This window comes from Harpia harpyja, chromosome 19, assembly GCF_026419915.1.
Source record: "Harpia harpyja isolate bHarHar1 chromosome 19, bHarHar1 primary haplotype, whole genome shotgun sequence".
Lineage (NCBI taxonomy): Eukaryota > Metazoa > Chordata > Aves > Accipitriformes > Accipitridae > Harpia > Harpia harpyja.
The window spans coordinates 12,604,944-12,630,986 of record NC_068958.1 but is presented as its reverse complement, the minus strand read 5'-3'; the positions used below and the strand labels follow the sequence as shown (position 1 = coordinate 12,630,986).

Below are 26,043 nucleotides of genomic sequence, written 5' to 3'. Positions count from 1 at the left end.
GACTGATAAATCATTTTTGTGAAATGACTTTAATTAAGAACAAACCCTAACTCTGTACACACTTATGTGTTCCTGGTGACACTAGTCTGAGACTGTGTTGGTTCAATACCCAAACTGTCTATCTTGTATTCGGTGACCAGGATCCAAATCTTTCTCCTGGCCTTTGCAATAACTTTTACAAGTTTTCAGGTGTAGGGTGGTCAGCATTCAATTTTTATTAAATCAGGACTAGCCAGATGTAAAGCAGGGTGGGAGGAGTCTATTTTTATCTTTGATTATCCAAGCACAGATCAAAGGCTCTGCAATACAGTAACACTCCAAGGGCTTTTGATAGTGAAAGGATGTTTGTCCGGTCACCATAGAGAAAGCAATGTAAAACATCCTGTCCATAGCACGATAAGGTATCAGGATGAGAAGCGGAGACGGGACTCTGGGGGGGAAGCAGTGAGAACTGGTTTGTTTAAATGACTTGTGCAAGTTTGGCAGAGACGAGAAATTAATTATTTCTGCAGAAGTTAGAGCCTGCCCAGGATTCAGGCCAAGCAGACATCTGAAGAGGAAACATCCTGTGCACCAGGCTGGGTGATCAGTGCACATTTGATAGCAACACACTGTGTGGGCTGGATATCTCAATTTCTGGCACAGTAGAAATATGTCTGAAATGAACAAGCATGTGTCTCTCCTCCAAGAGGGTCAAAGTTGTTATGGGAGTCCAGATCAATGTTTATTGTCCCCATGTATGTTAGAGACTCTTCCGTTCCCAAATATTTCACTGTGAGTTGCGGCTGATCACCTTTGAGTCATCTCACAAGGTGGTACCCAGCTAGGATATTATATAGCAATTTATTATGGAAATTTTGCCTTTCATATTGAACAGCCATCTTTTGATTACGGTTCTGCTCGATTGACTCAGGCACAAGGCAGGCAAATACCCTCCCTGTAAGCCCAAACTGGAGTCCATTAGAAACCTAAGTGAATTTTGGGTTCCTTTCTCTGATTTTTGTCTTGTTGCAAACACACCACTGCCTCCCCATCAAAGACCCTTGAGACTTCAGGTCACACCTTTACACTCTGCTTGTGTTCTTCTAACTTGAAACACCCCAGCTGTCAATGACACGAACATACAGACACAAATAAGATTTGAGATCACAGCACACTGCTCACCTCCTCTCTCCTCGAAATGGAGAGCCAAGCCAGCACACTATTGTAGGGACTAGCTAATACCAGCTGCAACGTGGCACAATTTCTCGGACTGAACCAGAGAACTGGGTCTCAACATGGGCACAGGAGGAAGCACGCGCTGGGCAGCTCCTACCAACCCACTACCTGTTCAGTGCGTGTGACTAACCAATGCACTTACACAGTAAGCAGCAGGCCTTCCCCAAGGAACGCAGATGGGAGCTATAAACACACACACACACGCGCGCGCGCGCACACTTAACTAACCTCAGCTGCTTTCCTATGGTCATCCTCATTCTCCAGCATCTGGACATCTACACCAAGGCAGCGAAGATAGCGCCCAAGGCCTTGCAGCATGTTATCACAGACCACACTGAACTCCTTTGGGGAGATGGGAGCAGGGCAACACGAGGTCTCCTTTTTGGAACCTTTGCATTGCTACAGAAAGGCAAGAGATCCGTAAGCAGCAGAACAGAAGGCTGATTTGTGGATTGCCTCCCTGCATTCACCCACCATGCCAAATCCAACTGTCCCCTTCCACCTGTATTACAATTTCCCCCATGCTCTGCAACACCTCTAGTTCCCCCTTCATGTCCTTTCTACATTGCCCACCTACCACCTGGGCAGGAGGCAGCACATGACAGAGCTAATTCTGAATTAGCCATTCACTCACTGGCCAGCTGGCCACCCAAACTGGGGATCTGCAGCCTTTCCCCGGAGAAATGCCAACCTGGCCTTCTACGCTCTACACAGACATTCATTTTCATGAAGTCACAGAAACAGATCTTCAGACTGCCATTCCCCTATTGAATTAGACTGCAATTAATATGCATGTGCCAAAGTTATGATTTGGGAAGGGGATCTGACAGACAGAGGGAGAAACAGGTAGACAAAGCAACCACGTCAGCTCTGCTATCTTCAGAAGTTTAAAAATAGGCAGTGCCGGAATTCTGTTTATTTTATTTCAAATATCTGCTGCTGGGGGAGTTCCTGCAGTTGGAGACTTTGTCGTTGGGAGGCTCCCAGAAGTACAATAGCTAAATTCATGGAGAAGGGAAGTTATTAAGGAACCTCCAATGTTCAGCTTTTGCGTCCAGGAACTTGAATCAGCTGGGATGACTGAAGGACACAGCCACCACCTATGCAGGGCTACACAGTCTTTGGAAGCAGAGAGTTACTGCAGCATTGCAGATTAGCTCTGCAGGAGTTGACTCAGGCCTGGAAATGCTGTGGCACACCATGCAGATACACCTGGGCTGACCATGTGAACTAGCTCAGATCTGACAGCTCAATCTGCATGATGCTGCACCTCCTAGAAGCTGGTAGACATACTTAAAGCTCTGCAGCACTGGGCAGACTGGACCATCACTAACTCCTGCAAGGACTTTGGTGGATGCAGCTGTGCCCTAAGACATCAGAGTGCTGTGATAACAGATCAAGCTGACCCTTCAATGCTGAAGTAGTTGGAAGACACTAACCCTGTGCTGCTGCTTCTGTGCAAACAGATGTAAAGGAGCAGCAGCTGGCTCTTAGCTAGTGTTTATTCAATGGCCAGCAATGTCATATGTAGCATTTTTCTCACGTTTCATGCCAGCAGAGAGCAAAAAGCTTATAAAGGAGAATAGTGTCATTAGCCCCACTTCAGATAGTGGACCAGGAAACACTGGGAAGAGAGTTGGGAGTCATGCAGGATGCAGAGTCAGGAGAAGTCTGCTTTTTTGAGTCCCAGTCCAGGTTTTACCAACTACCTCTTGGTTAATGGATCTGACTGTACAGAACACAAAGATGACCCGTGAGTTCACAAGGTAATTCAAGCCTGAAGTACTTACTTTTCCCATCTCTGCAGCAGCCACTCAGATCTGTTGTAACATACAATATTCCCATGAACAAAAAGTGCTTAGGAAACTACCGAGCAGCTTTGTGTTTTACTTCCTCACTAAGACTAATGGGATACTGTACATTTACATGCACTTGATAAGGAGGATCCTGAAAAGGTGGCTATAATCAATAGCATCTCAGTCCAACCATGGAAGGTAGTATTGACTGCAGGAGCTAAATACACATTTGGGACTACTCAGAAGGATACACAGCCATAGTGAGTCTTCTCAGTTAATAAACAAAACTGTTTTTCTGCTAATGTTTTCATAGGTGCATAAACAACTGGATGGCTGCATTTTAAAAGTAAAACTTTATTACCGAGAGAGAGGGACCAGTCACGTTCCAAGATATTTAAACAGAGTCACACAGCTTCAAGTTATGGTCAGTGGAGTTTTCAGGCTCTGCCACAACATAGATTGCAGAGAGAGGCCAGTCAATGGAGTATGTGGTGGTGGGCAGGGAGACAGAGAAAAGTCATCAGCAGAAAGACTTTTTTGACGGATTGTTTAACTTTGCAGATTTCTGGTCCAGACACAATAAAGGAGGCATTCCCAACATGAAACCAAAGCATAGAAGCTCAGTTAAAAGCAAAAGTAAGGAAGTCATAGTTTTGAAACCTCATTGATGCAACACCTAGGCCACAGAATTCAAACCCACACCACTGAGGAAATGTGGAAGGAGCATTTCCACCAGCAAGGTTAGCTGGATTCTACCACACAGATCTGCACCAACATTTTGCAAAGACAAATGAACCTAAAATTGCAGGGAAAGCTGAACCAAGGCATGCAAAGGAGAAAGCACATCTTACCAGTAAAGGGGAGGGGCGAGGAAGATGTTTGCTGCAATAGTCCTGAGAACAGACTACAAAAAGGCATGCCATGCATAGCTAATAGTATGACTGAGAGACAAGCCAACATATGATTTACAGGGGTCTTGAGCAACATGCAGCTCTTTGAAGATGTTTACAAACCTGTCCAGAAGGTGACAGTACTTCTTGTTTATTCAGCTGCTTCTTTGCCCTGGGTTTTATGCTTGATTTTCCCACCAGACTCGCAGTCAGGTCTGAACTCAGACCAAAGCTCGCCGGATCCTTACAGAGTTTCTCATAGATCTCCAGCAAACAGTATGCATCCGAAGCTGAAAATAAGGGAACATGAGCCTCAGCTGGTTTCATTCAAAAGTAAAACAGAGGCTTTCCTGATGCAAGGAAGAGCCCTCACCTTAGTAAATGCCACTGAATGCAAACAATCTGTGAAGCTCCAAGTTACTCGTGTCATACCCTGCACTCTTTTACTTGTTCAGTGAGCACCATGACCTAACACATGATCACAAAGAGTCAAGGCAGAGGAGCTCAAAAAGTGACAGGCCCTCTGCTGTCTCTGACTCTAATGTAATGCAAATTGTAGCACGCCTGTTCAAACCACCATGTAAGACAGCTTCAGCCAACACATTTTACTCTCCATTGTTACTGAGCAGTGGCCTGCCCACAGTTTACTACTGCATCTCAGCTATGGGAAGGTAACTTCTCCCTTAGATGCAATATCTTAAAAAGTAATAACTGAGTTGTTTGCAATCACCTGCCCACATGCACTGCCATGCAGCTTCTGTTCCTTCCAACGGGAACTAAGTCTCCAAGCCAGTTTTACAAGTCCTAGTGATTAACTTTTGTGGGAACTGTGTCAGCTTCAAGGATAGTTGAATTTAACAAAGGGCTGGTTTGCTTCAGTAGACTGTCCTTTGATGCCCCAGGAAAAGATTTAGACCCAGACTTCTGACTCTGGGGTAATCAGCAATAAACTCCACTGGTACCGATTCTGTGCTGCAGTTTCTGACACCATGTCCACCCATTTTTAACCCTGCTCTAACAAGCACTTCACTATGACAAATGAACACAGCACTTGTTTCCCAGAAAGGCTGTGAAATGAGGCAGAAGGAAGTGGACTTTCTTCCTTTCAGTTACTGAGAGGAGTTTCCACTGAGGTGATGTTTCAACAGACAAAATCTGCAAAGCACAGGAATTCTTTCATAAGGGAAATAATGAATCACTGGACAGTTTAAACTTCAACCATTAAAGCCATGTCCGCAAAAGGACAAACATAACATGTGCTGGCTTTTCTGAACAGGAACTAATCTGCAAAGCCATTTTCTTCGTTTGCTACTTAATGATTTTCCTGGTGACAGAGAACAGACAAACACAGCCTGTAATAGACAATCTGTAGCACCTTGCCACAGAGCCAGTGAGCAGACCTGCATAGAGGATCTGTTCCTCTCGGAGAGGCCGTTTCTCCCAGTTAGACAGCTGCTCTGTTTTATCTAGCGGTTTCCCCAGCACATGTTGCACCAAGAGGCTGAGTCCTTTCTCTGGCTGCCTGAACCCTCTATCCTCATTGCTCTGCTCCAGGGACAGTACATCGACCTTCCGGCTACCCTTCTTCCAGTCAATGGAGCTCTTCTGCAGCTGATGGAAAGAAAAAGATATAAAACGCATCGTTATAAAACAACTTCTACAACACTTCCTATTCCAGTGGGTGAGGCCATGCAGCAACCCTATCATTTTTATCTCTTGCCTGGCATATTGAATCCTGTTGTCTCAGACAAGGGCTGGGATGGCATTAGATATATATGGTGTCTGGTTATTTGTTTAACAAACACACTTGCTGGAAAGAAATCAGTTTCATAGCCAGGGAAGGAAAAAAAGTGCATTGTTGTACAGCACTGCATCAGGGCAGCGGGGCTGTGACTGTGACTTTGCAGAGGTTTGCAGGGTGCTCAGCCATGCTGGAGGCTGTTGGACACCAACTCACTAAAAGAATAGCAGTAGTGGTAGTTCAGCACCATTCTCCTTCTAGTTCCAGTGAGAAAAGGTATTCCTGTAACACAGTGTGCAATGGCCTTTCTGCAGTTGCCATTTCTGAGATTAAGCTGAGGCAATAACTGTTGGCAGGTACTTCAGACTCTGCAGCACTTCCCAGGTTAAGCTATCAGTCCCCAAGATCTGGGTTCACCCCAGCCCACAGCCTTAAACACACTCTGTAAATTTTACCCATTAAAATGGTTGTCCTTAGCATTTCTGAATACTGCTAAAAATGGCTGTGTGCAAACCCAGAGACAGCTGTACTTCAGCTGAACAGAAATTCCTGTGCTGAATCCACCAGTAGCCCTCCTATGAACATTACAAGTTCTCTACAAATCATTAACTCCATAATATCTGCTTCAATACTGCATGATATTGGAATATCAGAAGTTCTACAAGAATTTGCTCTTACCGAGTTCAAGTATGACTTGTGCTCAGAAACTATGTCCTAGCTGAATTGAGCTATGTCTCCATTTCAATTGCTCTTTCGTAGCTTTTATAAAGGCTATGAAAAAAGTAATTAGTGTATCAAGCTCTAACTTTTTAGTTGATGAAAACTTAATGCTTCTGTCTTTCTTTACAGAATCACATTACCCTCAAAACCACAAGCAGAAAAAGTCTATTTACTCTTTTAGCCATCTCCCTGCCAATACAGGACACAAAAAGACAGCACTGTGAATTCATGACAGTCATCTACAAGCACATGCGGGAGACACAATATTCCATATCTTCATGTGTTCATCCTTACTTGTTTGTCTACTGTGAGTAGGTCCACCACACCTTGCGCTTGCTTATCTGTGTCTTTTAAAGCAGGCCAAGTGGCTGCAAGGCTGCTAAGGTCTCCAGACATCCCATAACCTGGAGGAAAAAAAAAGCCCAAATCACACAGGTAGGAAAACTCAAATTATGGCTAATGCACCACAGCTTTTTCTAGTTCAGAGTCAAAATGCTGACAATATATTTATAAACATTGGTGGAAAGACTGTTCAGATAGGGAACAAGGCAGACTCCTGTCTCTCCTGTTCCTAAGAGATATTTTTGCGGATCAAGACTGGGAGAGCAGAGGTGGATGAGAAATGCTGAGTTTAAGATCAGCTTACTTAAAATCTGCTAGGTCAGTGAAAGGCAATTATGAATCTGCCCTTGAACTCTGGGTTTAACAACTCCTGCCAAAAGCCTCCAAACAGAATCTAAAACCAGGTATGGTGGGCCAGAGAGGTCTGGTGTCCAGCACAGTGGCTTTGGGACAGGACCAGCAAATCCAGAAAGATCCGGATGGCAGAATTCCCTAGACCACTGCAGGTTGGGTGCAAGTCAGGGTTTAGCATGGAACTAAGACAATCCCAAGTCCAAGGGGGGAAGCTAAATCAGACATCTTGGGTCTGACCTGAAATGGGGAGACATTTCTATTATTCCCAGTTACATTGGTCACCCTGCTTCCTGGCATGGCAGTATTTGAATACCCAGGGCTACAAAAGCTGGTTCCATGGTAAGTGGATTTAGAGAATGACAACCCCAAGAGGATCTAGGAATTACACAAAATAAGCTGTGTAAAGACCTGAGGCAGGGAGAAGAGATGCATGTTACCTAGTTTAGTGATGGCTGCATCTGAATAGAGCATCTGGATGAAATGGGGAAGCTTCTCCTTCCCACCCTCCGTCTCAGCATGCTCGAGGAGTCGTGGCAAGTCAAGCAGGAACACCTCATCATTCAGAGCGATTTGAAGGAGGGAGACACGGGGCTTCCCGACCATGCCAAATGAAGGCCTCCACTCCATGTCAATGCCAACAACCTGCCCAGGCTGTAACACAAGACAAAAGCCTTCTTCACTTAGAGACTGTCTGCACTTGAAAGTAGCCTGGACAGTCCCTGTCCAGAACACAACCACCTCATCTCTTTCTAGTGTGCAAACTGCTACAGAGACAAGTAACTTTTGCAGCACACCTGAGTTACCCCTGCAGGGACCTTTGCTGGCACAGCAATTCCCAACACGTTCCCCAGATCAGACAAGCCTAAAGGAAGCAGCTGTTCTTGACCTGGGGTGGGAGGCATTTGATGGCAGTGGCCCACACACAGCCCTGCGTACCAGCCTGCTATGGAGTTTCTGCTCCCTGACCCCACAAAGTAAATACCAGAGTAACACTCACCCGCAGCACCTTTTCCCAGCACTGCAGTGTCTCCTCCCACGTCTGCAGGAAGTGAATATTTGCCCGTGGAATAGGAAGCTGGTAATAGTCCTTCTTCGTACTCTCTTCATAATTATCTGCTTTTGTGGCCTCTTCTACCCTGCACAGAATCAGATGCAACAGCTTTAAGCCATGCAATGAGAGGAAATCCTAGATTGGAGGAACATCAGGAAGTCTTAAGCCCCTTATTCCACTGGGGCCCTCTATTTCCCCACGCCACGCAACTCTTTCTCTTACCCTCTCTTTCCCCGCTTTCCCTGTGATCTCAAGTCTCTTTCATCTTGACTCATCCTCTCTTTTTATTCCTGTAACAGAAATGGCACTGCATCCGAGACCTCACCACACACGTGCAGCGTACCCACTGCAGAGGACACCCAAACCAAAACACGAGCTGGAGTCAGAGTCCCAAGCCCTGTCCTCAATGCTCAGCTCTCTTTCCCAGAAGTGATGCAACTTGGATGACAATAGTTGGGCAGCTGTTTCCATATTCAGAGATAACACATTTTAGATTTACTGCTTTTTGCCCTCAAGGTTAACATGGAAGTCTGCTAGCTCCCACGGTGTAATACATAAGAGAGAAGTGAGCTCTGACCAGCGCTGTGTCCAAACAGGAGCTTCACACTTCCCCACAGCAGAAACTGGCTCAGAAAGAGACTCTCAGACTGCTCGACAGTAAGACCGCTACCAGATGGGAATGGGTGAATCTGCCTCATCATTTTATAGTGCAATTGCTTGGGAAGGCTTCACAGACCTCCCTGATGCTATCCAGCTGCTTCTCCTCCATCCCCTTCCCTGTAACGTGTCCCCATAAGTTGTACAAGAATATTTGTCCTACACTGCACAGTGATGAAACGAGAAAAGTTAAAAAATAAAGTTTCAAAACCTTCTATATTTAGAGGAAGACAGCCAGCTGAACCCACAGACTGAGTGCCTTGCTTGTCCTACTCCCTCCATTTGGGTTTCAGATGGCACCACACAGAGAAATTCAGTATCTGTGTATTAATACCCTGGGAATGTTGGAAGATGCCTGCAGAAATGAGCTAACTGATTTCCTACAACAGGATCTTACACAGCACATTTTCTTTTCAAAATGCAGCAGAATGTCTTGAAATGGCCTTGTAACTGGAAGGTCAGCAGATTGCTGTGGTGTCTCAGCCAGATGATGCAATCAGAGGAAAGAAACTAATAAAAAATATCCAGCTATTTTGGACATATCACAAATTTCTGGATACTCTCTTTCCCACAGAGACTTGAAATGGTTTACTATTTGAGAAACTATTTACTAACCTTATGTTTAGGGGACTGTGTGACTAATTTTGTAGCATAGCAGCTTTCACTGTGCAAACACTCTTTTCTGAGGGTTTGTGTGCATGGGGAAGTCAATATTTGCGTAAAATATTTAATGAAGGTGTGCAGTCTCAGGTCTCCAGGAATATTCTCACCTGCAGAGTTCAGGAGCCGCATGTGGTGTGACCAGTGGCAGAGATGATGTTTATATGCTGGTACCACCTTGTTCTCTACAGTGTGAACACCCGCTCTGGGAACCTGCTGCTTTGTTAGCTCAATAAATAAGGCAGACAGACTGTTTTATTAGGTTCCATGGCTCCGCTGATTTTATAGCAGCTACTACAGCAGGTATTGTGACTGGATGAGTAAACTGGGGCACAAAGGGTTTTACTCATCTGCCACAAGTCCTCATGAATGGCAGAGCACATCCTAATCAGCATGCCTTCACTCCACCCATACACAACACAGGATTCCCAGAGCAGAGAGATGTAGTGATGTTTTTTATCTTTCTAGATGCACAGAGTCTGTGGCTAAGTCACACTCCTGTTAACCACCCTTTGTGTTTTGAGGGATTACACCTCATGCAAAAACCTTGTGGCTCCTAACTGGTGGCTGGTGCAGCTTCAGGAGGGAGGAGGAGGGCAGCTCCAGCAATGCATCAGAGTTAAGCAGAAGCATGTCCTAGACAGATAAGAGTTTCCTGTGCTCCAAGAAAGCCATGTACCATTTGAAGAAGTGGGCCTTTGCTAACAGTGTTTCGAGGATGATTACATCTGTGTCATATTTGCTGAGGTTACATGGGTGTTGAACATGAACCAGTGCAGATCTGCACTAGGAGAAAGATCAGATCCATGAAGCTCAGCACATGAACTGCTCAAGGCCATCTGTGAGACCCTCCCAAAATCATTAGCATTAAAAAATAATAATACACTGTGTTCTCTTTCACCTTCTACATAATTCAAGTTAGTCCAATCTATGCTCCAAAAATACGATCTTTTGTTATGAAAGCTGCAGTTTTTGCATAAACACCTCTTCCAGGAGATGGAAATTTGCTGCAGTGTTAAAGACAACAAACCTGATGATAAACCTGTTAGAGCAGGTAACCTCGCTCAGTCTCAGGCTTCGTCTTCTTAAAATGGTCTCCTTATACCCTAGTGAGGTGTCAGCATTAACCAGGCAGCCAGTGACAGATCCTAACTGCTAGCTGGAGTTCATAATTCTGACATACGACACCAGAAGGAAAGTCCTGCACTAAGATCATAAGGTAAAAGGAAGCACCCAAATCATCTGCATACAACTGCATGTTCTGCAGTAACAGGAGAAAGCCCCAGACCACACAAGGTAGCAGATGAGCATGGGTGTGCAGACTTGTGCAACAGCCATGCCAAGAGGGACCCTGCCTCTGCTTCTCACACCAAGTGCATGGCGCTGAAAGCACCCAACTTGCTACCCAGGGAGCAGTGATCATTGACTTCCTGCTGCCTTTATTCCTCCCCAAACAGGCAATGTATGATGGCATCATCAACTCCTCCCAGACCACAGTCCATTTCAAAACAGATTCAGATTACGACATATATACTGAGAAGTTCAGCTCCATATGGGAAGTTACTCCCTCCTATTACAGTCTTCAAGGGCTGTTTGCAGGATGCTAAAGATATGGGCTATCAGCCTGCACAAAGTTGTAAATAGTTACCTCTCAGGAGTGGTCAAGATTTTCCCACAAACTTTCCTCCAATCTCACCTGGCTTCTGAACTAGAAATATCAATCTCCATGCTAAAAAAACCCCCAATACATTTCACCAGTGAGAGTAAGAGACGCATCAGTCAAATGGTGCCAAGTCCAGTCAAGCACAACACCCTGGAATAAGGTGACTGATGTGTACAACAACGGAAGAGTCCTAAGGAACCCTAAAATTATCACTGCTTCCTCTCTTCTGTTTTTGACAAAAGCTTTCAACATGTGGAAACGTATCATTGCTTCTCAAATGACAGCAAGGCTTTGAGCTATGCTGCACTCCAATCACACAGCCCAGAGCTCTCCTGCATTTGCACTGAGCATTCAGGGATAAGTCCTCTTCTGTGCACAGAAACCAATTAGATGAATTCCTGCACATGAATGAGCAGAGAAAATGCTGCTTGATTGTAGCAGGCCAGCAAGGTAGCTGCATAACTACTCTGAACCCAAGGACTGTGGTAGCCTGCAGCCTTGCAGGAGTTCGGCTCACAAACATGCATGGGCACAGAGGCTACCGGGCTGTGTGTTGATGGGACTACCAGCCAGACCTCATCCAGCCCAAGGTTCCAGATCTTCTGTGCAGTCCTGGGTGAGATCCTAACAGGACCCCCATGCAGTATCATCTGCAAGCTCTGCAGTTCCTCAAGACTTGCAGTAGCCTGCATATGTGCAGGCCTTTCTGCAGGAAAAAAAAAAAGGCTTAAAAAAAGGTGCCAAACACAGCTATCTCTGAATAACTTGCTTAAACATCTCGTGGACAGAGTCACTGAAGCATAGCAGATACACCATCACTCATGTGAGTATAAAAGTGAATTACTGGGGCTGAGCAAATCATTTACATTGAGTCATTTTTTCAAATACAGCCTTTCTTCCTCCATACAGCATAGCTGAGCAACTGCCTGGGATACTGCTGCATGAAGAGGATGATCTTGGGTGATTTTCTTGAGGAGACACAGCACAGAATACCCAGAACCAGAACTACAAAGCCCTGGTACTCCTCCAGATCTAGTTTGCTGTGGGGATCAGACAACTCCTAACAGTTTAGGTGGTTATATGTGCCTTCCTAAATTTCGAGCCTCTTTTCAACTTCACACAGCTTTGTCTACACACAGCATGGAACCAGGCCACCTTCTTCCCTCCATCCTTCCTCTCTGCTCCTCCTACACCAGCAGGTTCCCAGAGATCCTTGACTGGGGCTATTTGCACAGTTCTGTGTGCTTAAAATCAAGGAGTTGTAAGAACCCTTCTTAATATAAGGATTTTTCAATTATTTTTTTTATACCTCTGCCTTTGTACTCTCGTTTCAGGTCATACAACAGGATGAAGCTCCCATCAGGGGAGGAATTGCAGCTACTGCAGTTAATCTGCTGCACACAACATGGGGGTCCCAAAGCAGAAGAGGAACCATGGCACTGTGTTATTGGGATTGCATTAGAGGAAGAAACGGGGACAGAGACTAATTATAGGGGGCTGCTAAAGGCTTCTTAAGCTCGCTAGGTAAATTTGTGCCAGAGAGCCTGGTTTTATCCCAAATTCAATTAATGCGACTCCTCTGGGACCTGACCCCAAATGTCAAAAATTCCCATTATTTCTGAAAGCTTTGGATGAGGCAAAAATTACAGACTGGGATGAAAAATGGCTTATGACCTGTCAAAGGAGGAAGAAAATTAAATACAGTTAGAAAAATTTAAGGAACTTTAAAATTATTTTCTTGGTCATAAGTCTCCTAAAAGGCATTGAACTAGATTATAGTACAGTGGGGGATGCAGAGTATATAGAAAATTTTGGCAGACGTGTAATCAGCTCAGTAAAATAGACATATATTCAGATCCTACCCGCATCATTTCATTTGCACTGTTGATCTGGCAGAGGGAGTCTGAAGACCCCTCTGCAGCATGAAGCAATCTCACATAGCTTCTAAGTACTCAGCAGTGAGTTTAAAACGTACCTTCCACAGACATTTCCAGGCTTATGAAAAGCAAATGCAGCATGTACATGGCTAAGATGTGATCTGAGTAAATGGAGGAAGCTTTTGCAAAATTATTTCCCCAAGCAAGCATTATGGCAGATTATTTTAAGCAAATATGTAGTCCTTGTATGGTAAGTAATCTACATCGAAAAGGCATGAAACAGAGTATTTACCTCTCTTGGATCTGAATCTTTTGAAGCTCATCAGCCACTCCATAAGGCAGCATCTCCTTGGGCAAATTGCAGCGTTGGGCCCATCTTGCTGCTGTCTTCAAATCACAGTAACTGATTAGCAACTGTATCAGGTGCCCTTGAAGCCATTGATTCTCTCCAACTGTGCTCTGAAAGGGGAATCAAGAGTGAAGGAAGACAACTGTTCAGTGCAATTTCCATCATGGGTGTTTCTACCCCCTCTCAGGAGACAGCATCTTCCAGGGGCTCCTGGACAAGATCAGAAAGGAGCAAGAATCCCCCCACTGCAGGAGTGATTTTGTTCAAACCCAGTGAATGCTGCACTTCTCTACAAAGAGATGAAGAGCACATACTTTAACTGAGAGCTCATCAGGGTACTTGGGTCCTCTTGACAGCATAGCTATTGGTTCAGGGAATAGCACTTTGCAGGTGCAGCACAGAGAAACAAGGGTAAAACAATACCATTTAGCCTGACTGCTGACTAGCATATTATACTGATTATATTAAGCAAAATCAGAACCAGGGACTGACTAGACAGTAAAGGTCTTTGGGCTTGTTAGGCTGGTAATTACAGAATGGGTAAGAGTTTGGACTGTTTTAGTCCCATTTTGTGGCTGTACATAGCCCTGAAGTGATGCCGGGACTTGATGTCCTGGGATACGCAATAGGATTGCTTAGTCTCTCTGCAGGTAAGACAGTAGCATGGGGTCTCCTCCAGCCTTGGGAGTATTTGCACAGGTAATTAGGATCGCCAGTCACACACGGGTTACAGGTAGGACACATCAGCAAAGCTTTCCTGAGCAATAGATTTTGGTGTTCACAGCAGGGAAAAGGCTTGCTCATCAGCCTACAGCCCATCTGCACACACCACTGTGAAGACAGGAGCACCAGGTCCCTCCTCCAGCAACATGCAACAGCACACTGTGTGGACAGACATCCTGTGCAACCAGCACCAGCCCAGCCAGCACTGCGGATGGGGTCCAGTGTGTGGGTGGTGTCACCCTGCATCGGAAATAGGTTGTGTGAAATGTGCTCTGAAAGTCCTACTTTATCCCCACTGATCATAAAAGGAACCTGGAGCAGTCGCTCCAGCTGTGAAGAACCAGGGTTGAGTGCAAGAAATTCCTCCCGTTGTGTCTGTTCAAGGCCTCTGTGGACATGACAACTGGATTATTGCGTCGGGAAAACACAACAATCTCAAGTGTTGCTGTAGGAGCCTGTGTTACATGCACCTGCAAACAGGGAGGGCAATTCAGGACATTCCCCATTCTCAGCTGTTTTCTGACAGAAGAGAACATGCACCCGTGCCTCGGCACACTGCAGAGCCTGGGGGCACAAGCACAAACTCACGACTACCTGTGGTTTAAGCCCAAATACCCAGCTGTGAGCCGGAGTGGCTGGAGCATGGTGCGCTGCCCACCCTGGCATGAGGGAGCAGGGGAGAGAAATAGGGCCCATAACAGTCTTCACTGCGACAGCTGGATTCACCAAAGCTCTTTTGCCTTGTTCACCCTCTTGGCAGATGCAGTTGTAAGAGGAAGTACGAACACAGTGACACTGACAGTCACAACAGCTACATGGGGGTGGGAATAACCCTCTCCTCCTGCCCAGCCAACCTACCTGCACTCGGAAATATCCCAGAGCCACTGCAACCAGAGCAGCAAGCAATTCACTCCTCTTGCCAGACTGATTTACTCATGGATCTGCCTTAGAAGTTAATATTGTCAAGAAAACTTAATTGCTAAAACAAGTTGAAACTCTACACGGTGGATCAGGACCTGTAGCTATATGGCTATATTGCTGCTGGCACTACCAAGAAGTATTTTTCAGTGTAGTGAAATGCTCACATACGCACTTAAAGCCCATCTCTGCCCTCCGCACATGCCACTGCCATCTCTCCTTCACTGCCCACCAAGTAGTGCTTGCAGGGTCAGAGTCTGCTCCCAGGGACTGCAGGCACCTTGCTCTTTCTCCACTGCGTGTACAAACACAGCCTGGCTGGGTGGTAGGCTGGGGCCATGGGGCCTCATTCCTCACATTCTTTCAGTAACTAAAAGGTGAGAAGTTGTCTTCAAAGCAGACACCCTGCACAGAGATCAGGAAACAAACCTATTGATGGCCCCAAGGTAAAAGGGAAGGAAAGAAGAAAGCAAAAAAGAAAAAAAGAATGACCCATCTCATAGAGGTGCAGGAGGGGGTAGAGGCTTGAAGAAAAAGCACAGAGAGATTTGGCATCCCAGGTAGTACACACAACAAGCCAGCCTGCTCATAAAAACTGCTGCCTCAGCACTAAGTCTGCACCCCTGTGACTTTGCCAAATGTCAAACCACATTTCTTCTCATGGATATGTGGAGGAATATTTTTACTGCTGCTCCTAAGAGGTTGGTGGCACAGCAAGAAGCCAGTGTCAGCGGGTCAGGAGTCCAGCAGCTAAACAGGGGCTCAGTTACGGGAGAGAAGCAGGAGACAGAACAGAGGGAAGGGGCAGAGCAGAAAAGGATAAGCTATGATGGTAATGCTTCTAGTCCTCTACATTTCCTCCTGAATCTTTCCTCCTGGCCGTGCCAGCCCTGATACTTTGTGCATCTCTCACATCTCTGCCTCATGCAACTGAGCTCAGCCAAACACCTAACACGTGAAGGAGGTTTGAATAACTCCTGCTGCTGCGTTTGCCAAACCACTTCTCAGAGTCCTTCCCAAAAAGAACATACTTTCTTATTAACATCACAGAGCAATTCCCTCTTCTAGCTTCCCCTGTGTCCATCCTATTGTCTTTCTGCCTTTTTTCTAGAACACAAAGTCTTTGGGGTTGGATCTCTCTTCAGTTCACCCAGAGTCAATTCTTAATAAATCTCATTATGTCAGCTTTATTTCTGGAAATAATGAGGTGCAGATTTTTTTTTTTATTTTAATGATAACAGATTTATTCTTTCAACCACAAAAACAACTCTGGAAAGAAGGTTAATCTCTCCAGAGATATTACATCTTGCATTCTGAAACAGAAAATAGCTTGCTTTGTTTTTTACTGAAAAAAACCAACATTGCTATAAAGGGGAAAGGCTTCCACCGCAACAGCTTTGCAAGAAGGAAGAATGTGGAAACTTTGGCCCAAGAAGATGTGGGCACAGATGCAGAGACAAATGGTTCACTAGGGATGACATTTCATGTATTTTGTTTTCAGTAAATGAACACTTTTCAAGAGGGAACTGGCACAGTTGTTCTGATCAACATCAGCAACACCTCCAAGCAGGAAAAGATTATATATACCATGAGGCTTGTTTACACCCCTCTCTGAATTCTAGACATATCATACGTTCTTTAATCCATAGGCACACACAAAAACTCCTGACACCGACATAAACCCATGATTAAAGCTTTCCAAAATGACTGCTGCAGATTACCTACCTGTAAATCCTGTTCTTACCCAGCTGAATACTTTACAAAGCTCACAACAACCAGTGCAGAGCAAGCTTAGGAATGTCCTGATCTTAACCCATAGCATCAGCAATTCCTCCATTGTTATCAATAATTTTGGATCCAAATATCCAATATCTTCTTTGGAAGTCACCCTAGCCAACTAGATTACTTTATCTGTATGTGCTAAGTTGCATTTCTGTCTGATACAATTCTCTGCTTTCCCTCAATATCTTTTACCGGAGAGTGAAATTATTCACACCAGTGACACTGGTTATTTGCAGAGTCAGATTTTAATTTAACTTTTGAATGTCTTGGCCAATTTCCCCTGTTCTCAAGTGCTTCCAGAATAAACAAAAAAAACCCTGTTAGTGTAGAGAAAATGTCAAGTAGAATATTTAGAGCCAGCAGCTTCAAAAGGGGAAAAAGAAACCTGGACTTTGAAAGGACAAAACCACTGTAAGCAGCGGAGGACACCAACAGCATTTCTAAATTCACTGTGGTGCTGCAGGTACTGTGCAGACACCTTTGTTTAAAGATTCCCTGGAACACCCTACTGTGTTAGTTTCACTGTAATGTTTTTTCATTTGTGCTTGAGATTTCTGTTTTGAAGTTAGCATTAGTTGTACTATATGGAAAGATGCTGGAGTAGTATGTCACCATTAGTATGTCATTGAAGGGAAGTCCTTTATGCATGAGATTGGAGCTGGGACCCTCACTGCCAGCTCAGACCGGGGTCACACAGCCTGTTCTGTGAGAGAAGGGGGATCCTGACTTCTGGATATCCTACATAGATGGCAGTCGGATAAAAGATGCCAATTTTACCCACACTCACTCCTGAACAGGGTTTCTTGTGAAAGCAGCAGGCCACTCACCCATGGCCAATGCACAAAGACAGAAGCATGAGAAAGCTGTGCTTTCTCACCACTTGAGCTGTTCTCCTGCTCACAGGCACTGGCTACTCAGATGCACTAATTTATGAACTGAAGAAGAACAAAATAGCCTCCATTCATGGCCCAGAAGACTGACTTTCAGATAGCAATCAGTGCGTCATTGACAGAGCCACACTTCAGTGTTCTGGAGGCCATTACCACATCAATGGTGGGGAAGTGGTCTTTCTTCTCTCTTTCAACAAAGCTGTAGCAATGTGGCTCCCTGGGGCATGTTCACACTACCTAGCTTCAGCTTTGTGAATCAGGAGACTCAGCTTCCCAGTCTCCCCATGCAATCAGCCCTTCCAAATGGCAATTCAGAGGAGTCTAACTTACAGTATCACTTGAACGGATCAAGGCAAAGGCAACTCTTAAAGCCAACTTGCCGCTGTACTGGGGCTCCTCACAAGGAGCTTATTGTTCCTGGGCAACCTGAATGAAGCTGCTAGCTGGTGATGAGTAGCTAGGACAATACTGTGTGATGAGACACATCTGGCTCCATTCTTCTCTCTGCAGCTTACACAGTCCTGCCAATCTTGTTCAGAAGTCCAGACACCACCACCAAATGGCAGCCAGAAGAAAAAAAACATATAGCTCATCTGTTAAAATTCACCCAGTTGACTGCACAGACAGCCGCGTTTCAGCCAGCAGGTTGAAGGAAGTGATTACTGCCCTCTGCTCTGCACTTGTGAGACCACACCTGGACACGGTGCCTAGTTTTGGCACCCCAATGAAAAAGAGATGCTGAAGAATAGGAGAGAGTTCAGTAAAGAGCCACTGAGATGGTTTGCGGGGTGGAGAACTTGATGTAGGCCGAGGGAAGGCTAAGTTGGGGGGATATTGGGGAATATAATCGCTCTCTTCAATTTTATCATGGGGGATCATAGAGAAGATGGAGTCAGATCCTTCCAGAAGTTCCAGCCAGGCCTTAAGGAAAACAAAGGTGACAGTGAGAGTGGCTAAACACTGTAATGGGTCCAGAGGGGCTGTGGAACCAGGCAAGGCCCTGCGACACCTTGTCTAACTAAGTTGGCCCTGCTTTGAGCAGGAGGGCAAAGAAGAGACCTCCACAGGCTCCTTCAAACTGAAATTCCCCTCTGATTCTGTGATTAGCATTGCTGTGCATTCCCCAGCACTGAGACTCGTCTCCACACAGACAGGCGGCTTCTTGCAGCGACTGCTGCTTTCAAGTTCCAAGCACCTCCCGGGCAAAGAACACCCAAGATCTCATCTACCCAGAATACAGGATGGTCCTGATCATACTCAACAATACTACATAGAGATCCAAATACATTTCCTGCATTGGGATTCCTTCCAAATTTCTGTCAGGCAGCCCCTGAAGGAAGTCATTCATCTTTACCAGATGAAGTCATCTCATCTCCAAAATCTACTCATACCGCCACAGATGAGAGAAGGTATATAGCAGAGGTAAAGAAGAAACTCTGCTTTCAAAGTCAGATCTGAAGAGAGAGTATTTTCAAAAAACATCAAGTAAGAGGTTGAGACTTTTTTTTAAACACAGCATTGGACATCCTTCATACAACCTTCACCCAACTCACAGAGCTACATAACAGATAAACTGCCTGCTCGCAATGGCTCCACTTCACAGGACACATGACACTTCCTACTTCAGAGATGAAAGGCTCTGCACACATTTTACTTCAGTGAATCTGACACAATCTTTACCAGATTTCACTTCCATAGCTGACCAGAACATGGCTATCAATGTTTCTTGGCTGGAGAAGGCACAAGCCCAGACAGAAATTGAGGTTTAATGGAGATGGTGTAATACTCTGCAACAACATTGCTCCTAACTGCCCAAGAGAACCATCAGGCACGCAATCCCACAGATGTTTCAGGACGTGGGAGGATTTAGTAAAGAGGGCACCATGATACATCTGTAAGATGGTAAAGCTCAGCACTGACACTAAATCACATTACCCACCAGCATACAAATGCAGCCACTTAAATTCTGTTCTGAAAAATCAGCTTTTACTGTCTGATTAGCCACCACTGCTGCGCTTGCAGAATGCCATTAGTGAAGGGAGCCCATCCCTCTGCTCCTGTGACTGTGGATTTCAGAGAAATCTCCCAGGATGGAAGGCAGCCTGAGACTGTGTTGGTATGAGTCAGCCAGTGCCACTTGTCTTCGGGGTCACAGATCAGTTCATGGTCTTGTTTAGCAGAGTAGGTGTAGCCTGACACTTTGGGGACTTTCCCAGTGGGAAGATCAGAACTTTTATTTTTATTTTAACCCACAATTAACTCATTTTCCTCAACTACATTCCACAACAACTCCAGGTATGCTGATAAACAAAATCAGGGTGCATTCACCTGCAATACTTTTTCTCCCTTCCACCACTTGTTCAGGGAATGTCATAGATGTACATTATGTACATGTATGTACGTCTTCATTAGCTATAGAGCCAGGCTAACCCTATAAAAATAACCTTTGTTTGGAGAGAGAAATAATTGCATGCCATCCATAAAAAACTAAAATACAGTTCCTTAACAAATAGATTAAGGTAACTTTACCCTACTTGCTTTTTAAGATATAATTTCTTTTTCCTTCACTTCAGTGTGAAGTCTGTCCTGAGGGTCTGTGCTTCTCCCTGAAATCCCTTTCTCACAATCACTGCAGAGGCGTCTTCTGAATTCTAACCTAACCCAACCCTGGCCCCAGAGTTGCTGAATATTATTCATCCCAGGGATCAGCAAAGGACCAAGGACTTGTTCTGAATACATAAGCCACACAGTTTTGATATGCTTCCAGATTTCTCACACCTCTTGGTCCCACGATGGCAGGCTGGAGATATTTTCTGGAAGCATTCCAGCACTTGGCAAGACTGAAGATGAATGAGGACAGGGAAATTGGCCAAACTCTTTCAGAGCACAAAGTAGTATGTTACTTATCACAGTAGATGCTTTGTCTAAGTCCAATAACACAGTGCACTGAAGACAAACTGGCAACCCTTATCTTCCCAGTGTATTTCGAAGTAGCATTTATCTATCCGCCTTTTGTCATTATGTCACACACACACACGAACAATGTGTCACTGTGGCAAATGGCAAATTGTGCTCTCCAGTTTAAGAAAGGGCTCCCATCATATACTGCACATTAGGTGACCTGCACCACTACTGAGGTTCACTCAGCCTGGTCCTCATATGACCCAACATAATTTCTCTGGTCTCTCAAGCCTAAGAAGGTTTATACAATTGCCAAGCACTTCATAAACTTTCTACAAAAGTCACCATTACACAACTCTATTTTAGTTTGTATCTTGAAGCATGGAAGCCCACACGAGGAACACATGACTTTCTGCTAAGCTATGAGGCTGCCTGAAGGATTACTATCAAACATTATTATTCCAAAATCCAACTTAGCAGAAGTGTATGACATCCACTCGTACTACAAGATCTGTCTGCAGGAAATCCACTCCAGCTACAAAAGCACAGCAAGGGACCGCAGCGACAGCCGCACGCTGCCAGAGCTTGACACCATTGTGGGGACAGGAACAGAGAACTAAAGCACTAATTTACTACAGGACTGCAAGAGCTGCAGATGTGTAAAGAGGAAGAGCCTGCAGGAATGAAACCACTGTCGCTGTGTCTCCACTACTGCTGTTAAATGAACTCGCAGGATTACACTTCATCAGTTTGTCAGGATGTACGTGAGCTGAAGCCACCATGACGCCTTCCTATTTGTTTTGGAAAGCCCTAATATTAACCCTAATGAGCTAAACCAGTATACCAATTAACCCAACCAATCACTCAATTAAATGCTCCCATACCCAGTCACATACATAAATGAGAATTCATAAGCTCCATCTTCCTTTCCAAAAAGTGGAATTCTAGCACATCTACTCCCCAGTGGGGCGGGAGGATTTACTGCTTGGGTCCAGCCTGTGTCAGCTCCACACGCCCAATGGAGACTTTTCAGGAGGAAGGATCTGCAGATGGAGGAAGAGCCTCAGAAACCTCTTTCTTGTTCTCTCCCTACTCTATTCTGCTCACTTAGGTCAAATTCCAAGTTATGAGGCTGAGCAACAAAGCAGGAATCTCCTGTTACTTGGTCCTGGCTCCGGATTATTTTAACAGGTTTCTACAGGGGTCCTCCTATACCAAGATGCATCATTACTCTGCCCATACCTATTCCTGATGTATGGCAATTCCCCTCAGATCTGCACTTTTCTTGTGGAAATAGCTGCATGAAAGATTGGTCATCAAAGAGTTCCAGGTTCGCACCTGTATCACTACCTTAATTAAAAGGCCTGTAAGCTCTGAAATGGAATTAACTTAAAATCTCCTGCGTTCATTGCCAAAGAAGCAGCAAGCTAATTTCTTTGCTTTCTTTTTAACCCAGCCCTGAGCTTCACTGACATCAGACTTCTTAGGTCTCTTCTCTGCTGCTGTTTCACTTCTAAGCAGGTTTGTGAGAGCTCATGACCTGCCTTTGAAAGCCCTTCTCCAGGGCACACTGGAACTCCTCAGCGATGCCCACCATGGGCTATTTCATTCATCTTCCCAAGCCTCGCTGTGCCTTGTATTCACACCTAGGGCTCTCCCCAGCTCCGCCCTGCTTACGGATCTGTTCCAGCCCAGGCTTGCTTCAGAATAGTTAGGAACTTGGTTTGGGGTTCTTTTCTCTCTAAGAACATGCTAATGTGGCATTCCCAGCAGGGGACATTTTTCTGTTTACTGAAGTCTTCAAAGTGAATAAGCAAAAATCTTGACGATGGAAATACTTGCTCAGGAGCACTAACTCTTCCCATCATTAGGGTATGAAAAATAGATGCCCACAGGAAAAACATGAGTTACCACTTATTTCTATTTTACCATGTACAAACCTCATCTGGCTCACAGCCAAAGCAATCTGCAAAGTATCTTTGCAGGATCTTTACCAAAAGCAAAGCTTGGCAGTAGATTTTTCTCTCCTTTAATCTCTTTTGGTACATTTAAACTCCTGGTGTTTTTTGTTCTGAAAGAGAAATGCTTGAGAGGGTTGACTGAATGAACTCTGAAATTCACACCCTGGCAAATTGGACTGATTTCCTAAATCCATAATTACAACATTCCTCAGAGATATGCATTCTTTCAGAGCGAACAAGGGAAGATTAGTTTCCTGTTTCTTCCCATTTACATGACTTCTCCGTCAAGAGGAACTTTTTTTCTTTCTAAACAATCCTCTGTTTATGTGGTTCTCTTCTTGGCAGGGAACTGGTGAACTAATCTCACCTAAAAGTATAATACAGCCGAACTATCAATTGCAAATAGCCTGACCATCTTTGTGCGAGGCAGCTGATTTGCACAGGCCTTTAGAATCCAATATCTATCTGTGGAAGCACTCAAACAGGTACTGATCGATTACAGGGTTTCTAAATAACATGGGATGATTATTGAATGACCAGATAGTTTTACTGCTGGCTGGATAAGAACATAAGAGTGGATCTGTGCATGTGTGTGAACATGTATAAGGCTTAAGACTTTAGTAAAACTGGGCAAAGGTAGCCCCCTACATCTGCACATCCCCAAGCACGCAGAAACTACCACAGAGCAAGAGTATTGCGTTTTCTCATGCCACAGAGCTGGAAATAAGAGTTGTCTCCCACTTGCAAACAGAATATGTGCAGACCCCTGTTGTTTTTTCTTTTTTAAAAAGTAGTTAATCTATCCCCTCCTTCTGTGCTAACACAGGAAGCAGGCAAGCTCCATGTCCCATCCTCTTCTTTGCCTTTCCCTACTTCTGCTGGACACGCCAATGTCAGTGCTCGTGATAGGGTTCCCTTTCTCTTGGAGCAAAAGGAACATGAGGATTTGCTTGTTTTAAGTAAACCTGTCCCCATTTTTACTTTGTGGTATACAATCCTATAGCTGTTGCAGTTTGGAGTCAGTAACAGCTATGACGGGAACTACTATATTAGACTCCTGATGTAGCTTTTAAGGACCCTGTATGTTCCACATGTTCCTATAAGGTTTTGGATGATAGCCCTTCCTATATTGTCTCCTACTCCTAAGATGCTTCTCCCATTTGGCTGAATTAAACACACCACCAGGGCACATCAGTTCAGTCTAACGGCTTGCTGATGCTCTTAACTTTAATCTAATACTGACCTCTCAACCTACAGCCATAAGCCAATTAGCCTCTTTTTTATACCATACCAAATCTCTTTCTGATGAAGTTGTGCTTTCAAATGAATGCATGCTAGTGACAGAAATGTAATTTTACTGCTTAGCAGCAAGCTAGCCCTGTCTGCTTGCAGGGGGTTTAAGGTCAGAAAGCATCTCTAACATACTGAAACAATTTAAAGGAGATTTTTTTTTCCCAGTGTGCTCTCTCTGGTTTCCTTTCTTCACTCTCCAGTACTTAATATGTGTGCACATAAAGGCTATTTGGCCACAACTTTTAAAACTGAGGTCCTGAGCTTTCAAATGAGTTACTTGCCAATACCTCTCTGAAGCAGAAGACAGACACCCAGTTCCCATATGCTTCTGCAGAATCCCCAGAGCTTGACCCTGTAGATCCACACTTAAGTAAATGTGAGCTGATTTTCCAAAGTTATTGAGCAAACACATCTTCCATCACTCCAGAGAAATTTTTGGCTGATTTTTAAAATGTTTTTGACATTTTTGACAATCTGGTAGATAGTACGGAAAACAATGGCAGTTTTTCTTAGCTTCTTTGTACCTACTGTAAAATTCCACTGGAATTCATTAGTATGTTTGTGCTTAACCACTATTTATTTATGAAGAAATGGCTGGATTTGTTATAAATAAAACTATCATAATTATCATTAGGCACAGCTCTCCAGGTCTTACAGAAGATAATCCTCTCTAAGCCATGCAGGAGGTACATGGAGGTATTTACATTTAACTGCATATATCATCCTTTGATAGACTTTTCTTTAGATAGCAAGGCATGGAACACACTGCCTGGTTGGCTCTTCCCATGTATTTCTCCCACAACGGCTGTGGGTTTGTTAAATGAGAAGTTCCCATTTCTTTTAGACCAACAGTGCTAACTTCATTAGTACAGGTGCATATTTTACTACTCTCTATCCAGAAAGCAGAATGTAACTGAAGAATTATGTTATGCTTTTCCTGAGACAGTCACAGATGTGCCTGGTTTTTTGCATCAGCCCTATCAGTAAGTCCTTTTGCTTTGCATCTCTGATGTTATTTTAGCTATCAATAAATACATGACACCATTTACAAACCGAACTGAAAAACAGAAGGAAATCTATACTTTGCCTGCTACTTTTATTGTCCAGTTTTTCCATGGTTTAATATTCCCTTAGGCACAATACACTTTTACATCATATTGTGGCTATATGTTCTCCCCAGAGACCTCCAACAGGAATAGTATATCTAAAGAAAAAGGCATGGGGCAAAAGCAGAGGGATTGCGAAAACACTCCCACCACCACCGAGTTTCTGGTCAGTCCCTGAACAGGAGACAAAATGCAGGAAAAGGAATGAAAGGAGCAATGGGAGCAACAAGTGGACACTGGGGGAAGAAAGACTGCCAGTTCTCAACTGATATAAAGCAATTCCCTCAATCCTGCCTTCACAAGACAGATACCAGATCTTAAACCTGTCACTGGTCCAGGTCTAAATACCATCTATTTTGCAAAAGGGAAATGGAAAAGGAAAAAAAAAAAAAATCTCTTTTTTAAACAGCAGCTGTTAGGAAGCTGCTTAAGGTTGTGGAAAGTTAAATGCAATTCTTTTGCAGATAGCTTAACAGGGAAACTGCAGGCAAAATAGAGACAAGGAGTAGCTCCTGCATATTTATATACACACCCATACTCAGAGCTACCCGGGCTCAAGTAAGACAGCTCCTCAGCTCAAGCACCCTGTTGCAGCAACACTAGTAGAACCATGAAAATTTATTTCAGCTGATGATTCCTCCCTGAGACTTTTAAGGCCAGAAGGAACAAAAACAATCACCCACTGGTTCTAATTTCCTGCTAAAAAAGAGGCCATAAATACTAGCAAGGGACTCCACACAACGGCTGGTTAAACTAGTTTTGGTTTCTACCTTCCAGGAAAACAGCCAGTCTAGATTTGATGTCTGAGTGATGAAATCCATTATATCCCTGAATAAACAGTTCACTGAAACACAGAGCGAAAGATAATTTGACATGCAGACTTATACCGAAAGACATGTCATTTATTAATCACCTCCTGAATATCATTCCCATTTGCATTGCACAGATTGCTTAATTCCCTACAGATATTAAGTTCCTTACACTACAGGGATGTTGCTGTACTCAAAACAATCTTGAGTCAATTTAAAAGTTTGCCTAAACTCAGGAGTCCTAGGGAAGGACACTAGATGTGGATATTTGCAAAGTAGCCTTTTGACCTGTTGTCCCTATTAAAGATTCCCCAGAGCAGGATTACTGGCCAGGTGTTCTGG

General features: G+C 44.4%; 1 protein-coding gene across 14 annotated transcripts in view; it reads right to left on the bottom strand.

The window, feature by feature from the left end:
• EXD3 (exonuclease 3'-5' domain containing 3) overlaps window positions 1-26,043 on the bottom strand; it is a 295,489-nt gene that overhangs the window by 144,680 nt on the left and 124,766 nt on the right. For all 14 annotated transcript variants that reach the window (XR_008239335.1, XR_008239338.1, XR_008239337.1 and 11 more), the window contains exons 12-18: window positions 13,262-13,428; window positions 8,059-8,197; window positions 7,499-7,712; window positions 6,660-6,769; window positions 5,305-5,515; window positions 4,028-4,194; window positions 1,447-1,617 (exon numbers count right to left, since the gene is read on the bottom strand). Coding sequence is in view for 9 of the 14 variants with exons in the window: in XM_052815030.1 (XP_052670990.1) it covers window positions 1,447-1,617; window positions 4,028-4,194; window positions 5,305-5,515; window positions 6,660-6,769; window positions 7,499-7,712; window positions 8,059-8,197; window positions 13,262-13,428 (1,179 nt within the window). In the remaining 5 variants the exon portion in view is untranslated. The remainder of the gene's footprint in view (window positions 1-1,446; window positions 1,618-4,027; window positions 4,195-5,304; window positions 5,516-6,659; window positions 6,770-7,498; window positions 7,713-8,058; window positions 8,198-13,261; window positions 13,429-26,043) is intronic.